At 38.1% G+C, this 17180-nt stretch overlaps 1 protein-coding gene across 50 annotated transcripts in view; it reads right to left on the reverse strand.

Moving 5' to 3' along the window:
• The window catches only part of SLMAP (sarcolemma associated protein), a 307400-nt gene that overhangs the window by 243835 nt on the left and 46385 nt on the right, over positions 1-17180 (reverse strand). For 25 of the 50 annotated variants that reach the window (XM_067043824.1, XM_059076178.2, XM_059076185.2 and 22 more), the window contains exon 3: positions 1641-1794. In XM_067043824.1, the coding sequence (XP_066899925.1) occupies positions 1641-1794 (154 nt within the window). Of the gene's footprint in view, positions 1-1640; positions 1795-3110; positions 3182-17180 lie in introns of all 50 variants that reach the window. The other 25 variants (XM_059076191.2, XM_059076203.2, XM_059076207.2 and 22 more) reach the window with 2 other exon arrangements.

Consider the following 17180-nt stretch of genomic DNA (forward strand, 5'->3'; position numbering starts at 1 on the left):
AGCATTCCTAAATGTATTTGATTACTTCATTCTTCTATCAATTAACACCTTTTAATTCTCTTTGAGAAATGCAAGCCAAGAAAATAGATATTCCTTGGAGAGAAAGACAGTGTAATCAAATTCTGTCTTCTCTGTGGGCTCCTCACAGCTGGGGTTCAGTAAATGTTTGCTGAATGACTTGCTAGCAGAGGAGGTGTGATGTGGCAACAGCAGATATCAGAGGGTCCACTGCAGCTGTTCTCAGTATGTTTATACATAAGTTGAGTTCTCTTAGTAAGGAGCACTCAATATTTTGCATCAAAATACAAACTTTCCGTTCTATTTTAAATTGTAAATGAAAATTCCTAAGACGTTGGCCCTACACACATCCAAATTTCAAAACCTAACACCTTAAAAAACCAAACAAGCAAACAAACAAAAAACCTAACACTCTGCGGAGGCCAACAAAACCCAGCAAAAATAATACTGCAGTTGCAGTATGTAAACGTATATGCACCTGTACACACACACACTATCATCACCAGCACCCCCTGGATTCCCATATCTACTGTGCAAAATGCCAGAGACTAATGACTTAGGGTATTATCAGATCAGAGTGTGCTCAGAGAAACAAAAGGAGAAACTTGCCAATTGGTTCCACTATCTATACTAAACTGCAACAGTGGGACTGCATACTTTTAGTTCCTATTCATTTAGTTTTATGTTTCCGTCATATAATTTCATGGTCATAAAGTAAACAGTGAACTAGGTAGGGCCAAAAAGCCTCAGAATTGTAAAATTAATCTAAATTTATTTAGCTAGAGAAATCCTAGTTTCAAAAACTTGAGACATGAAATTTTATATTCGTGGTAGCTGCCTACAGAATTCCGATTTTGTTTGGGGCAACAATGAAGACACAACCAAAAGGGATAAATCATAATTGATCTGTGCCAGTCACGGATCTCCTGCTCCCCTTTGCCAAGTAACTTCCTTCCCAGGCTCCTTTGTAGCTACAGTTAAAGGTATGTGTGTGACCTACCCATGCAGCCAGTGAGACAAAAAAATCTGCTGGAAGGAGTCTATGAAAGATTGTTCTTTCAAACACGAAAAGAGAGCCACACAAAAAGGCATTTTGCCCCCATCTTATCTTTTTTGCCTAGGACACTGGTGTGAGGAAAATAAAGCCTGGGGCTGCAGCCATCATTCTTAAGACCATGAGGCAACAAGCAAAAGCATAAAAAACCAACATGTAAGGGATAACAGAATGGGAGGACAGTAAGACCCTGGATTCCTGATAACATCACTGAGCCAAGTGAACAAAGTCTGGACCTACCTACCTCCAGGCTTGTTGTTAATAAGTTAACAAGAAATATCCTTATGTTAAGCTCCTATTGGTTGAGTACAGCATCACCACAGCCAACTGTTTCCTAACTGACACAGTAGTGCCCTGTGTTTTCACACTGTGATAAAGATGATAAAGTATTTAACATTTTAGAATTGAAAATTTTAGAAAAACAATAGGGAAAGTGAGTGACTCAACTTTTCACTGCATAAAACGCTGTACTTAAATTGCTTTTGCAAGCATGAAAGTTTTGTAACATTAAACAATAGAATAAAAAACTAAACAAACAAGACAAATAATAGGAAAAATCGATCCATACCCGTACCTTTCCGTGTGTTCTCCGTCACATCTACCCCAAACTGGATAATGTCACCGGAAAGAATTTCACATGGTGGACTTTCTTCAGAGCCTCGACTCAATCTCTGACTATTTATAAAGGTACCATTACTACTTTTAGTGTCTTGGAGATAAAACTGCAAAAATAAAATTTAAAAAAAGAGCCAAAGATTAGTAGTAATAATTCCAAACCTACTTTTAAAAAAAAGTATCAGTACTTCCAACTTTGCAAACTATTGCAGGTAGATTTTTTTCCCCTATCAATTGAAACCACTTAGTTCAGCTAAGATTCTCCTTCATTACATATGAAATTAGAACCCTGAAACTGTGTGATTTAAAATCCAGCTGTATAAAATGGTATATCACTTCAGAAAACAGTTTACAAGCTCCTCAAAATGTTAAACAAAAAGTTAGCATATAACCCTGCAATTCTACTCTGAGGTATATACTGAAGAGAACTGAAAACATATGTCTTCACTAAAACTTGTACACGAATGTTCATAGCAGCATTATTCCTTATAGCCAAAAAATGGAAACAACCCAAATGCCCATCAACTGATGAACGGGTTAACAAAACATAGTATATCCACATGAATTATATTATTTTGCAATAAAAAGGAATGAAGTACTGATTCAAGCTATAACATGGATGAACTTTTAAAAACCTCTGCTAAGTAAAAGCAGTCACAAAAGACATATATTATGTAATTCCATTTATATGAAATACCCAGAATAAGCAAATCCATAGAGATAAAAAGCACATTAGTGGTTGCAAGGGGATGAGGTGCTGGGGCAGAGGGTGGGATGGGGTGGGGTGAACAACTGCTAATGGGTATAAGATTTCTTTTTGGGGTGATTAAAAGGTTCTAAAATTAGATAGTGGTGATGGTTACATAACTCTGTGAATATACTAAAAACCAATGAATTGTTCATTTTAAAAGACTGAATTTTATGGTATATAAATTATATATCAATAAAGCTGATATTTTCTTTTTTTTAAGCCAGCTATACAAAAACTCTAATTTTATCTTTCCATCTCACTCCGACTTTGTAACTTTGCTCCTAGGATTTCTGGGTTAAGTCAAAGGAAGTGCTGTTTATCCCACAGGCAAGGACAATTGGTAGTAGGTAACACCTATATTAATTGCTATCAGTTAACTAACATACGTGGTATCAGGCCCAACACATCTTCAGTAAACTCTTTGTGATAAACATTTTGGAGACACTAGAAACTAAAATACTGGAATCAACTATGAAGGTACCACTTCTTGGCCCCCCCAAACTTGCCTTTCATCACCTGGGTAATCTTCCCTCTTTAAGAAGGGAAGGGACAGCAGGAGGCACAGGAAGCCTACCTATTTATCACCTACCTATTCCAAGAGAAATTAGGAACAACTGGGATCACACACAATAGACTTACTAGGAAGAGAACAACCAATAAAAAAAGATGTACCTTTCTTTTTGCATCTTTCTACACTCTCCAGCCCTGCTTATTCTAGCAACACATTTTCACTGAATGCCTTCCTAAGGAAGAAAGGAAAGAAGAAAACTAATATTTATTAAAATACATGTTGCACCACCAGGTCCTCATTTAACCTTAACATTAAAGCTATGATAAAGATATTATTTCCATTTATAAGTGAGAAAAGTGGGGCACAGGCAAGTATCTTTCCAAAGTCACAGACCTATGGAATACAGAAGCAGGGATTTATATCATACAATTAAAAGGGACATTTTTCCCCCATTACTTCACACTGACCTTTATGTTTCATTTATCCTTCACTCCTCCCAAAAACCCTCTTCCAAACTGAAACACAACAGAAGAATAAGCAATTTGCAGAAGATATGCAAATGACATTTCTTTTCATTAATTCCTAGGTGACAATTTAAAGGCCACCAGTCTGTCTATAAATGACTTAGTCTCTGTTTATAATTCAAAGAGACCATTACTTTGGCTAGCAGTTTATATATTTAATTACAGACCATTAATAAAGAAAATTGTGTTGATATTTTACAAGTCCATTTGAAACTTAGAGGCCTTAATATTTCACACCAGGAAGATAAGCACAGGCAATATGCTCAAGTAGGAACAATTATCCTCAAGATTTTTTCTACACTGGAACCTACTGTTGCACTGTATAAATGAGTTTGTTTTTTAATTTTAATATATTCTTGGGAAATGTGGCAATATCTGAATTCTGGTTTGGTCATTTTCAGTTATATGTGCCTTGGCAAGCCAAATAAAGGGATTATAGATTTACAGTGGTTTCCAAACTTCGAATTCTGATCCATTAGTTTGTTACTAAGTCAAGTTAGTGGGCTGTTACTAGTGGTTTAAAAAAAAAAATGAAGAGAACAAAAGTAAGAACATATGAAATAAGGTTCAGTACTGTTTAGAAAGCTTTGTTTGAAAAACAAAAATGTGTGTGTGTTTTTCTATGTGTATACACACACACACACACATATATCTCAACACCTCATGTCTGTAACTCTTAACTCTAAAACCATAAATTTTCAAATTAAAAAAAAATTTAATCAATATTAACCCATGTTCTTTTCATTCTAACATGTCTATATTATGTCCAAAGCACACCACGGTATCTTTGGCCGTCATTTAGCTTGAACATACCATTTATGTTGGCTGCTCATTGATCCTCTGCTCTCAACCTGCTAATCGCTTCCAAACACCTTGGAATAAAGTCCAAAGTTCTTACCATTACAGCCAATAAAGCCCCACATGATCTGGCTCCTGGTTCCCTCTCCAAACTCATTAACTCACACTATTTTCCTCCCTTATCCCTCTCAGCCACACTAACCTCCACTCATGCCCCTGAGCCTCCCTCCACACTTGGGTATAGCTAGACTGCAATTGTTTACTTCCCTGCAGAAATATTTTCACTGATTTAACCTTCTGCCCTTGGTGTTTTGAAAAACTGTTATTAAAAATAATGTTTCTGCACCTTCTATGAAACAATCTGCCACTATTCAGTCTACATTGTAGAAGCTATTCTATTTACTATCAGGTTAGATAGGTATAAATAAGTCAACTTGTTTGCAAGGCACTGGGAAGTGACTGTGCTTACAGTCCCTGGATGCATTTCCCGTAGCAGGTATGTCAGTTGGTCTTTTGTCACTTTCAAACCAGAAATATCTTTCTCCTCTATGCTGACACACCTTTTTCTATCAGGCTTTTTTTTTTGGATTTATTTATTTTTGGCTGCACTGGGTCTTCATTGCTGCGCATGGGCTTTCTCTAGTTGCTGCAAGTGGGGGCTACTCTTCATTGCGGTGCATGGGCTTCTCATTGTTGTGGCGCATGGGCTCTAGGTGCGTGGCTTCAGTAGTTGTGGCACATGGGCTCCGTAGCTGTGGCTCTCGGGCTCTAGAGCACAGGTTCAGTAGTTGTGGCGCACAGGCTAAGTTGTTCCGTGGCATGTGGGATCTTCCTGGACCAGGGATCGAACCCATGTCCTTTGCATTGGCAGGTGGATTCTTAACCACTGTGCCACCAGGGAAGTCCCAAAAGAGATAATTTTTAACCACTCCAAAAAACAAATCTTGTTGAAGCTTTAACTATCTTTATTTCCTAGTAGCCTAAGGAATGCCCAAGCATCTCTGGTGTTTGTATTAGCCACTGGGCATTCACTTTGATGTTCAGCAGATGTGTAAGGAGCCCGGAATTTATAAAACCCCTGTAGCTCATGGCCAAAATTCAACTTTCACTGTTTTCCAGCTTTATCTTCAATTAACTCCCTGCCTTCCCCTGACTGAAGGTTAAGCTTCCCCAAATCAAGCACTGATGGTGATCCTTGAACTGAAAGGTTTTCCTTGTCCCATCAGTCACTTTTCCTTGTTTCTTGCTTATTACAATTACCTTCAAAGACGCAGGCACAGCACTTTACAGGTTGCATAATTTGCTCTTTGACCTTCAGAAAGTTTCTGCTCTTTCACTCCATAAACAAATACATTTTGCATCACTTTCAACTTTGCTACAATTTGTAAACGCTTTCATTTCCACTATGATAAACAGCTTCTTTCTAGCTTTTCTACATTGACAGATTTTTGCAATAGCCAACCACCAATAGGGATTTCCCTGGTGGTCCAGTGGTAAAGAATCCACCTCCCAATGCAGGGGACACGGGTTCGATCCCTTGTCGGGGAACTAAGATCCCACATGCTGTGGGGCAACTAAGCCTGTGTGCCACAACTACTGAGCTTGCACCCTCAATGAGAGAGCCCGTGTGCTGCAAACTACAGAGCCCATGCACTCTGGAGCCTGTGCACCACAACTAGAGAGAGAGGAAAAAGAGAAACCCACATGTCACAACTAGAGAGAAGCCTGCATGCCGCAAGGAAGAGCCCACGAGCCGCAACAAAAGATCCCGCATGCCTCAGTGAAGATCCCACATGCCTCAACTAAGTCAATAAATACACACACACACACACACACACACACACACACACACACACACACACACACACACGATGATAGTAATTATAAAAAAATCCAACCACCAATAGATTAATAACATTTGAATTAAAGCTTCAGAACAAAGCACAAACACAGGAGACGTGCCACAGGCCAGAGGCCAGAAATTCTAAGTCCATACAGGGGGTTTTAAAAAATGTGAATGCAGAGTAGATTCTGGATTCTAGATGGCAGATTTTTTTTTTTTCTTTTTCTTGGCCTGCACCACGCGGCATGCAAAATCTTAGTTCCCTGACCAGGGATCAAACCTCTGTCCCCTGCAGTAGAAGTGTGGAGTCTTAACCACTGGACCACCAGGCAAGACTCCGTACATCATAGATTTTTAATTTACTTGAATCACCACCTAAAATCAAAAAGAGTGACTAAGATAGCAAAACCAAAATCCCATGGGCAACATTTGCAACAAAAATGGGTGACAAATTATCCATATGAACCTCAAAATACAAGCGGGGAAAACCATCAACAGTCACAAGACCTTCATGAAATCAGCATCTGTGCAAGAGGATGTATATGGAATCAATGCAGGATTTGAGGGACTTGAGAACCTCAAAATAGTCACTAGATATTTACTGGACAATATGATAGCCAATTTGAGAAGAGAAGATGAAAATGGGAAATGTTCAGCCCAATCCACTAACAAGTGAGTATGAGGTAGATTCTGAAAAAGGCTGGAGCAGTCTAAGTCATATAAATTCTTAAAACCAACCTACCAACCCAAGCTGCCTTCCAGGATCGGGCTCCACACTGTGGGAAAGCTGTTGGGTGTGGAACCAAAATTGATCAGGGCAGGGACAATAGAGACAAGGAAAGAAAAGACCCAGATAAAAGTAGAAAAGGGGAAAGGAAGCCATCATATTTTTAAACATTTTACAAAAACAACAGAAGAGGGAGCTCTGTGACATTAGAAAATTTATCCTGAATTATGACCCCCTTCTGTAAGTTCAGGAAAACAAATTTCACATAAAAATGAGCAACAGAAAAATATCAATGTCCCATGCCATACAGTTATTTTTTTTAAAAAAGAATAAAGAGCAAAATAACATTCCCTACACGTAATGACAGACAAACCTTGGGAACAGATCAAAATTATACTATTTCAGAACAAGCTAAAAAAGACATTAAGAAAATAACTCAAGGAACGAAAAAGAAATATAAATCACAATTACAAAACTCAGGGAAAGGTGAAAGAACTCAAAAAGAAAAAAAGGGAAATCATTTCAGGAATGAGTACAAAATTAAAAGGACACAAGTAACTAACAAAAAATGCCTTAAGAGAAATAAGAAATAAAAGGAAGGAAATTTTTTTTGAATCAAAAAAAATGAAGAAAGTGAAATCAGCAAAATGGCAGAGTAGGCGGCTCCAGGCTCTCATCCCCACACAAAGGCTGAAAAAACAAGCAGAAACTGTCAGAACCAACTTCATCAGAACCTTGGAAAGCAAAGTTTTACAGCAACCATGTGAACACAGAATCAAGAAAAAGGCAACTTAAAAATGGTAGGAAATCTTGGAACTCCCTGGTAGCGCAGTAGTTAACAATCTGCCTACCAGTGCAGGGGACACAGGTTCAATCCCTGGGCCAGGAAGATCCCACATGCCACAGAGCAACTAAGCCCATGCACCACAACTACTGGGCCTGTGCTCTAGAGCCCACGAGCCACTACTGAGCCCGCGCACCACAACTACTGAAGCCCATGAGCCTAGAGCCCGTGCTCTGCAACAAGAAGCCACTGCAATGAGAAGCCCACGCACTGAACGAAGAGTAGCCCCTGCTCGCCACAACCAGAGGAAGCTGCGCACAGCAACAAAGACCCAACACAGCCCCCCGCCCCCCCCAAAAAAGGTGGGAAATCTTCGTGGCATTCCTCACCCTTGTCCCCTCCCTTCCCCCTGTAAAACAGAAGCCTTGAAGACATCAGCATGAATTCTCACTGTGGGACCCTGCTACCTGGTTCCAGAGAGAGCAGACCTAAATTGCAAATTATTGTGTCCGTCTACTCTAACGTGTCTGGGGGCTACCTGAAGATCTGACTAGAGGCTCTCACCTCTGTTTAGCCTAACTCAGAACTCACCCGCGATGGAAAAGCAGTGCCTTGGCTTGCTGAAAAAGTGGGATTTATCCAAAGTGGTTCAACGTAAGTCAATCAATATAATATACCACATTAATAGAAAAAAGGAAAAAACAAAATGAAACCACAAGATCATCTCAATTGATGTAGAAAAGGCATTTGACAAAATCTAACACCCTTTCATGATATTAAAAAAAAAAAAAACAAGCTAGGACTGAAAGGAACTTCCTTAACATGATAGAGGACATTTATGAAAAACCCACAGCTAACATAATACTCAATGGTGAAAGAATGAAAGCTTTCTTCCTAATATCAGGAACATGGCAAGAAAGCCTACTTTTCACCATTGCTACATAATACTGTACTGAAGTTCTAGCCAGACACAAGAAAAGAAAGAAAAAGCATCCAAATTGGAAAGGAAGAAGTATACTATGTCTATTCACAGATGACAAGATTCTCTATATGGAAAATCCCATAGAACCCGCAAAAAAGCTACTAGAGCTAACAAACAAATTCAGCAAAGTTGCAGTTTACAAGAAAAACACAGAAAAATCAGTCGTGTGTATATATCAGCAATGAACAATCCAAAAAGGAAATTAAGAAAGCAATTCAATTTATAATAGCATCTAAATAAAATACCTAGGAATAAATTTAACCAAAGAAGTAAAAAACTCGTACAATGAAAACTACAAAATACTGCTAAAAGAAATTAAAGACAAATACAGGCATAGCTTGTTTTACTGCACTTAACTTTACTGTGCTTCACAGACATTTCATTTCTTACAAATTGACGGCTGTGGCAACCCTGGGTCAAACAAATCTATTGGTGCCATTTTTCCAACAGCATTTCTTTTAATTAAGGTATGTACATTGTTTTTTTTTTTAGACATAATGCTATTACACACTTAATAGACTACAGTATAGTGTAAACATAACTTTTATATGCACTGGGAAACCAAAAAATTCGTGTGACTCACTGTATTGTGATATTTGCTTTATTGTGGTGGTCTGGAACTGAACCCACAATATCTCTAAGGTATGCCTGTAAACAGAAGGACATCCTGTGTTCATGGATTGGAAGACTAAATATTAAGGTGTCAATATTACCCAAAGTGGTCTACAGAGTCAATGCAATCCCTACCAGAATCCTAATCGCCTTTTTTGTAGAAATGGAAAAGTCAATCCACAAATGTATATGGAATTGCAAGGGACCCTGAATAGGCAAAACAATCTTGAAAAAGAAGAACAGGGTCCATCCAATAGGAAAAGAACAGTTTCCTCAACAAATGGTGATGGGACAACTGGATAACCACTTGCAAAAGTTGGACCCCTTCCTCCCCCTATATACAAAAATTAACTCAAAGTGGATCAGAGACCTAAATGTAAGAAATAAAACTGTAAAGTTCTCCTCAGTCATTATTTCTTCAAATAATTTTTTTCTGCCCCTTTCTTACTCTCTTCTGGGATTTCCAAAATACATGTTGGTACACTTGATGGCGTCTCATAGGTCCCTTAGGTACTGTTCATTTTTCTTCATCTTTTTTCTTTCTAGTCCTTAGACAGAGTAATTTCAGTTGCCTTATCTTCAAGTTTGACTCCTTCCTCCTGCTCAGACCTGTCACTGAATCTTCCACTGAATTTTTATTTCAGCTATTGTATTAATACTTTTACAATTTCTATCTCTCTACTGATCTTCCACACTTATTCACACATTGTTCTCCTATTTTTCTTTAATTTGTCCATGGTTTCCTTCAGCATTTTGAGCATATTAAAAACGGTTAATTTAAAAAGTCTTTGGGGCTTCCCTGGTGGCGCAGTGGTTGAGAATCCGCCTGCCGATGCAGGAGACACGGGTTCGTGCCCTGGTCCGGGAAGATCCCACATGGCGCGGAGTAACTAAGCCCATGAGCCATGGCCGCTAGGCCTGCGCGTCCGGAGCCTGTGCTCCGCAACGGGAGAGGCCACAACAGTGAGAGGCCCGTGTACCACAAAAAATAAAAAATAAAAAAAAATAAAAAAATAAAAAGTCTTTGTCGAGTAAGTCCAATGTCTGGGCTTCCTCAGGGATGCCTTTTGTTAATTTCTTTTTTTTTCCTGTGAATGGGCCATAATTTTCTATTTCTTTATATGCTTTGTAATTTTTTTTGAGAATTGGACATCTTGAATATTGCAATGTGGTAACTACAGAAATCGGGTTCTCTCCTCACCCTAGGGATTGCTGTTGTTACTTGATGAAGGCTGCAGTCATGAGTTTATTTACTGACTTTTCCAAACTATTTTTTGCAAAGACTATATTCTTTGTCGTGTATCATCACTGAAGTCTCTGTTTTGTCATCTCCATGGTCATCCAGTGACCTAAGAGAGATTCCCTTAAGTGTCAGGATCCAATAAGAAAAGGCAGGAAGGGTGTGTTTTGTTTTTTTAATCCCCTTGGCAGATGCCAGAAGCCTTTCTAGTCTGTGGGGTTTGAAACAATGGCCAGCCTCTATACCAGGCCCTCAGCAATAAAAAGCAGTGACAAAAACATACAACCCCAATTTTTGGAAGACAAGCAAAGTCACACCAGGAATCATGGGCCACCATACCCACAGTTACCCACCACAGGGCTAGGGGATGGAAATGGTAGCCACTGTGCAAACCACTGAAATTCTCAGAAATTTATCACCCTTTTCTTCATTAAGCACTCCCCTGGATGCTGCAAATGTTTTCTTAGACTCCAGAGTTCCAAAATAATTGCTTCAGACAGTTCATGCTAGCTTAACACTCATCCTGGTGAAGAAAACCAATTTTTGGAGCTTCCTCCTCCATTATTTTTTTATGGCATCACTCCACAAGTCCCTAATCTATAATAACAGCTACGATTTATTGACTGCCTGCTATGTGCAAACACTTCTGATCTTCACAACAATCCTACCAAGTAGCTATTACCATGTCCATTTTCTAGATTAAGAAACTGAGGCTCAGGTGTATTAAGTAGATTGTCATGGTCTCACAGATAGTACAGATTTGACACTGTTATTCCTTCAAAACCTCCACAATGCCTTCCTTCTCTCCTACTTAGACTAAACAGTCTCTGGTCTTTGAGTCCAAAGTTATGAAATCCCACTTTGTTTATGAAGTTTTCCTGAAGCAATCAGAATAGGAAGAGCCAATTTCAACTCTAACTCCACTATTAAGGCAAATCATTTTAATCTATAACGTTTACTTGGCACCTGTCTGGGGAGACTGCACATCCATAAAATCAAATGCGGAGCAACTCTACACTGAGAATAAATTAAGAGAGTATGCATTAAGTACCCAAATCCTGAGAGGCAGGATTAGGATTAATAAAGTTAGGCATAGTCAGTTGCTAACAAGACACTTAAGAGTAAGAGAGGTGATCTGAATGAAAGGCAAGGAGAAGGAGGAGATGGAGGAGGAACACGTATTACAGTATATTTATATATAGTTAAGACCCAGCCCTAGAGGGTAACCAAAAACAAACAAAGGAAGAAGTGGGGAAATATAAAATAGAGTGAAGCTATAAAGAGAGGGCCTGAGCACTGCACTTAGGAGTTGAGGTTTCTTAAGACAGAAGCTACTACTAAAGGATTTGATGAAAATACTGTTTTAGGGAGATTATTCCAACAGCTCTGATAATCTAGCAGCTGTGTGTAGGATGACTGCAGTGGGAGTCACTAGAAATAGGGAGATCCATAACTTGTATGTTTTTGCCACCAACAATTTAGTTATTTCTTAGAGTACACAAACTTAGTTTATGTGCATGTTCTATATGGATTTGTTTATATAACCTTCCTGGCTCCCTGACTAGCAAAGCACCACATATTTCAGAGGCTGGAATTTTTAAGTGTGCCACTGAAGGGGGAAATTAAAGTTTTATTCACTTGCCAGAGGGAAACACATAGAAAAGTGGTAAAATGTTCTCACCAAAATAAAATCTCACAGGTAAACTACAATGAACTTGTCAATATATACCCAAAGGTCTTACAAATGTTATGAAATTGCCAGGACTTTTTCCATCTCCAAGTGACATCCCAGACACATTTGTTGTAAAGTAATTCTTTCTTGTGGAGCCAGTCCATAATAGAAAGAGAAAGCAAAAGTATTTCTATGTCTCTACATAGGAACAGAGATACGATTATGAAGAACAGAAGTAGAGAAGATGGGGAGGAGAAATTTTTTTAATTTAATGAGAACATTACAAAACATATAAAACACAGCTAGAATGATTACACTCTTCTAAAATATGCAAACAAAATTGTGACAACCCTTCACTGAGAACTCAAGACAAAGTAATTTAGATTTCTGAATCTCAGCAAAATAAACATATTATCAGAACACTACAGTTCTGAGAGGTGAGGCTACTGAAAGCCTGTACCAAATTCCAATATGAAAGAGATTAACCTATTTCCTATAACCCAAAACTGATGGGTTGACAGGCAAATTCTGATTACTTTCTCCTCTCATGGTGTGTTAATCACAGCAAGATGCATTCTTCTTTGTCTTTGAAGCTCCTACTGAGGTAATTAAAGAACAGATACTGATCTCAAACTCAATCTTTTAGACCCTAAGAGGACTTAACCTCAAACCTTAAAATTTTAATGTCAATACCTAAAATAAACATGTATTTATTAAAATACCACATATTTTAGCATATCAAGGATAGAGCAAAGGGATATTGTGATATTTTAAATACACAATACCCTGACAATAATTTATAGATCATTATTTTCCTCACAAAATGTTAGCTTAAACCATCCTGAGATCAGCTGAAATAACAATAAAATAATTGCACCTCCATTCTTTATCTCTGATAGTTAAAAAACCTCACCCATAGAATAACAGTCTTGTTTGCCACAAAAGGAAATCATTGTGATCACATTTGTGGGAAATACAGAACAAGGTCACTATATTTAAAGGATGTAGCCCTACATATTGTTTAATAATGCACACTATGGGCTAAATCCAAGGACAGTTGATATTGATTTATACAGTCACTAGGAGGTAGGGGAGAAGGAGAAATTAATTTTTTTCCATTAAAGATTAGCAAAATTGGCAAAACAGGAATCTAGATCTTATTTAGGAAAACAAAAACAAAAAGCTGCCCACACATGAAACAGTCTATTTGGCAAACAAACTAAATGGAAATGTTAAAAGACACAAATAGTACATCTGCCCCCCAAAAGAACATTCATAGCTTTTTAAAATGCTTAATAAAGTAATCAAAATGATTATAATGGCCTTTTCTATGCTTTAAGCATAACCACTCAGGTTGGCATATAATTTTAATGTTTAAGACAACTTGTTCTTTACTCACGTCTCCCTGTTTTTAGTGACAGTTAATTCTTCAAGAGATTTATCTCCTCAAGGCTTTGATAATTCACACATCCATAGGGGAGTTCTTTAAAAATTATAATACTTCTACTTTGAAAGAGAAAAGGAAACAGTTACTGAGGACTATAAGTGAACATACAGAAATAATAATGATGAAATTTATGAAACAATGGGAAATCACTATTGGGACCAAAGAAAATAAACCTCTTACAGGGTTAAGTATAGTGCAGAGGCTCCCATTTTTCTGCCCCCCACATGATTCAGATATTCAAAACATAGTCTATTCTCAATATCTCTCATGACATTTCCAATATCTCTCATGACATCCACTGTTTCTCAGGATGAGTAGGTAATGCCCCCAATTAAGAGTCACTAATTCTTTTTTAAATTTTGAACTGAAATTTAGTAACAGAAAGTATCACATTCAAATTCCACCTCCATCTATAGCTTTAACACAAGGCCTTTAAACATTTTTCCAAGGTTTTAAGGACCAAAGGTGAAGCTGCTGGGAAGTTTTTCTTTTAAAAGGGTTGTTGATTTCTTTCACTACCATGAACGGCAACATCACTTAAATCCAGAATTCACCTAAGTATACAGAAATTTTAAACACAGAGCAAAGCCAAAGAAGAGTTAATTGTTCAACACTGTCAAAAAGATACCACATAATTTACAACAATCACAAGTTTTTGAGTTCTTACCATATGCCTGGATAAACTACTTCCCATGCATTTTTCCACTTACTCTTTAAAACAGTCCTATGAGGTAGATGTTTTATTATCCCTATACCACAGATAAAGAAATTAGGACTAAAATAGGTTAAGTAACCTGCCAAAGTAGTAATGGGGAGAGATGTACATTTTAAACTTTTTAATCTCAACTATTCTGCTATGCTACTTATGTTTGTCTGGTCATTTCACAACCACTATCTCTAATGTTTCTACCAACCATCACATGAATTAGGAATGATTTTGTTCATGTGATAGATCCGCAGGTTGAGGCTGAAACATAAGCAACCTATCTAAGTAACCTCTCTACGGTCACAATAAAATCATAAAACAGCAATCAGGCCTTATGATGCCAAATTATCAGGAAAAGTGAATTTTTTAAATTTCTTTCAGAAATGCATTCATTACCTTCTACCACCTATTTGACATACAATCCTAATAAATTTGAGTTTCCCAGTTTCCATGTCCATGGCAGATTAAAAGGGAACAAGCATATGCCAGGAACTATGCTAGGCACTTTATACACATAACCTTATCTAAACTTTAGAATACTATGAAATAAGTAGTATCCCACATGAACAGACAGGGTAAGAAGTTAAATTATATGCCCAAAGATTACACAGAAAGTAAGAATGGCAAATAAGGTCTATTAGACAACTCATGACCATGGCAAATCCCCTGAAGATAAGATAAGCGATATCCCTTTATCTCAGTGATATCCCCAGCCCTTAACAAAATGCCTGCTGAACAGGCATCAAACAAGTACTTTATTTTTTGAAATAAATTTATTTATTTTATTTATTTATTTTGGCTACGTTGGGTCTGCGTTGCTGTGCACGGGCTTTCTCTAGTTGCAGTGAGCGGGGGCTACTCTTCACTGCGTGCGCAGGCTTCTCATTATGGTGGCTTCTCTTGATGCAGCAGAGCACGGGCTCCAGGTGCACTGGCTTCAGTAGTTCTGGCGCACGGGCTGCAGCATGTGGGATCTTCCCGGACCAGGGCTCGAACCCGTGTCCCCTGCATTAGCAGGTGGATTCTTAACCACTGAGCCACCAGGGAAGCCTCATACAAGTATTTTAAATAAATATTTCGTGAGTGTGATATTTATAGCCCTGACTCATTCCATCATTTACCCACCATTTCCTGAGCACCTGTGAATAGGAATTCAGCCATCAGCCGCTAAAAATAGAATATGTGACTTTCCAAAGTAACTTAGAGCAAATGCAAAACAGTAATAACAACAAATACCATCAGTAGTAATAATGTCAATAACCCCATAGGGCATTCAATATGTCACCAATTCCTAGGAATTCTGATTCAGAATAATCTCTCAATTCCACACTGCCTTTCTCTCCCCATTACTGTTCCTCTAACTCAGGCCCATAACATTTGCAAAGACGATGGTTATGATTCCACACTCTTAACCCTCCTCTACACTGATGCTAGATTTATTTCCTAAAATACAAACCTGACCATTTTGTTTCCCTTTGTAAAATGGCTGTTGACCCTTTGCCTTCAAAATTAAATCTGAGAGCTCTGATAACTTTCAAAATCTTTCATAATTATCTCAATCACCCTATCAAACTGTATTTTCCACTTTTCCTAAAAGTACCATCCATTCTATCCTTGCTTAACTACTAGCAATTCCCTACACAAGCCCCAGGTATGATGCTTGCTTATGTTGTGCTTGGACCCAAAAAGCCCTTGATTCCACCCACCCACACTCTTTACTTGTTAAAAGCCTCCTTTTCTTTCTGAAGCCCCAGTTTAAATATCTTAACAAATAAGATTTCTCATTCAGATAACATTTCTCACTAAATAATATTACACCTAAACCAGAGACTCAATGCTTTATTCCAGGTTAAGCCTCTAATTCCCAACCCTCTATGTCCAAATCATATTCTGAACAGCATTACAATTCCATCTTTTTGATTGTTTGTTTGCTTGTTTTTGCGTTACGCGGGCCTCTCACTGTTGTGGCCTCTGCCGTTGCGGAGCACAGGCTCCGGACGCGCAGGCTCAGTGGCCATGGCTCACGGGCCTAGCCGCTCCGTGGCATGTGGGATCTTCCCGGACCGGGGCACGAACCCGTGTCCCCTGCATCGGCAGGCAGACTCTCAACCACTGCGCCACCAGGAAAGCCCCAATTCCATCTTTTTTAAACTATAACATTTATTCCCTGTCAGAAAGTTCCAATAGGCACAAGTAACAAATGATGTTTTAAAATACATTTTGAATAAATGAAATAATTCATACTTTAGAATGGAAGCTATACAGTTTTGATTTACCATAGGATAGGCCAAACTGTATTATATCCAAATAGCAATATGTTATATGGAACAGAGCATACGTTAAAGGTTTGAATTCCAGCTCCATCACCTTCTAACATACTGTGTGACCTTGAGCATGTTATTTAACCTCTCTGAGCATCCCTTTAGTTATAAAGGGTTATTTATAAATCCCTATTTATAAATTGGGGATAATATCGGTATGTACCTCTGAGTATTTGCTGTAAAGGTTAAATGATGTTAAGCATGTAAGGTATTTAGCACAGCATTTGTACATAGTAACTGCTAAACAAATGGCAGCTATTATTACTAAATTCACAGAATATGCATAAACGTGTAATCACTGTGACTTTCTTTAGTGAGAGAACTGATGCAAGACTTTCCTTTATGCCTTTTCCTTATAACCTTTCTTAAGCTAAGGTTCTTAAAAATAATTTACCAGTTAATTACTTAAACAGTAAACAGCTGATAGAGATATAAATAAATCAGTAACAGCTGAACTCTAACACATACAGATGTTAAAAATAGCATGCCATTGCCCCATTACACATGAATATTACCGTAAATAACCACAACCTGTGCAAAGAAGCAGCTAAATCTGTCTCACAGCACAGACTGAA

The sequence above is a fragment of the Kogia breviceps genome, chromosome 10 (assembly GCF_026419965.1).
Source record: "Kogia breviceps isolate mKogBre1 chromosome 10, mKogBre1 haplotype 1, whole genome shotgun sequence".
In the NCBI taxonomy this organism is placed as follows: Eukaryota; Metazoa; Chordata; class Mammalia; order Artiodactyla; family Physeteridae; genus Kogia; species Kogia breviceps.